This window comes from Poecilia reticulata, linkage group LG21 (genome assembly GCF_000633615.1).
Source record: "Poecilia reticulata strain Guanapo linkage group LG21, Guppy_female_1.0+MT, whole genome shotgun sequence".
Taxonomy (NCBI): Eukaryota; Metazoa; Chordata; class Actinopteri; order Cyprinodontiformes; family Poeciliidae; genus Poecilia; species Poecilia reticulata.
The window spans coordinates 25,772,986-25,773,841 of NC_024351.1; the positions used below are offsets into that span (position 1 = coordinate 25,772,986).

At 38.1% G+C, this 856-nt stretch overlaps 1 protein-coding gene across 1 annotated transcript in view; it reads left to right on the forward strand.

Annotated features, from left to right (window-relative positions):
* LOC103458064 (uncharacterized) overlaps positions 1-822 on the forward strand; it is a gene marked incomplete at its 3' end in the record, with an annotated part of 5,965 nt that extends 5,143 nt beyond the window's left edge. The window contains exon 8 of the mRNA XM_008398611.1: positions 670-822. Within this exon, the coding sequence (XP_008396833.1) occupies positions 670-822 (153 nt within the window). The remainder of the gene's footprint in view (positions 1-669) is intronic.
* Positions 823-856: the final 34 nt, after the last annotated feature.

Sequence of the window (856 nt, forward strand, 5' to 3'; positions counted from 1 at the left end):
AGAGCAAAATATAGGAATAAACTATAGAATGATATGGGAAGACTGTCATAATAATTACTTGACATGGCAAGATCTGAAGTGAAATAAAAACACAAATATTGATATACATTTAGGTAAAAAAATATCCATCCATCCAATTTCTTACACCCTTGTCCCTAAGTGGGGTCGGGAGGGTTGCTGGTGCATGTCTCCAGGTAAAGTTCTGGGAGAGAGGCAGGGTCACCCTGGACAGGTTGCCAGTCTGTCACAAGGCAGTAAAAAATTATAAATTTTATTTTTCAAAAGAAAGACAAGATATTGTTGAAAAAGTGCCACGGGTTTGTTGAAACCACKCCAAATACTKAGAAGAATTTTAGTAATTCTTTTACACTGAACACATTTGATAAATCCATGGATGCCGATGTGTCAGAGAGTTCATGCAGATAAACAGGATTCTCATGAGGTCATGTGATGCTTCCTAGTCAACGGCATGCAGAGATTTATGGTAAAAATTTGTTTGCTTACTTTCATTAGAACCTAAAAACTTTTCCAAATGTGTTACTTTTTTTKAATTCTAGATACCTTTGGCTAAATCAGAGCGAWTGTGTAATGCATCAAGTTTGTTCTTTTGAGGTCTATTAACGAGTATAAAAAAACCCAAACCTAACTCCTGTTTCCACTGCCTTCCAGAGCTGCTGGTTCAAACTGAATATGTGATCGATCTGGAGCTGAATTTAACGGACATCGCAATAGTGGACTTCCTTAGACGCCTCCTGAGTAATAGCAGCGATTTTCTAACCCAGAGTCCAACAGTGAATGTCACACAACTTGACCTCTCTACAGGTAAGAAGAGGAGCATCATGGGAAATCCTACAAA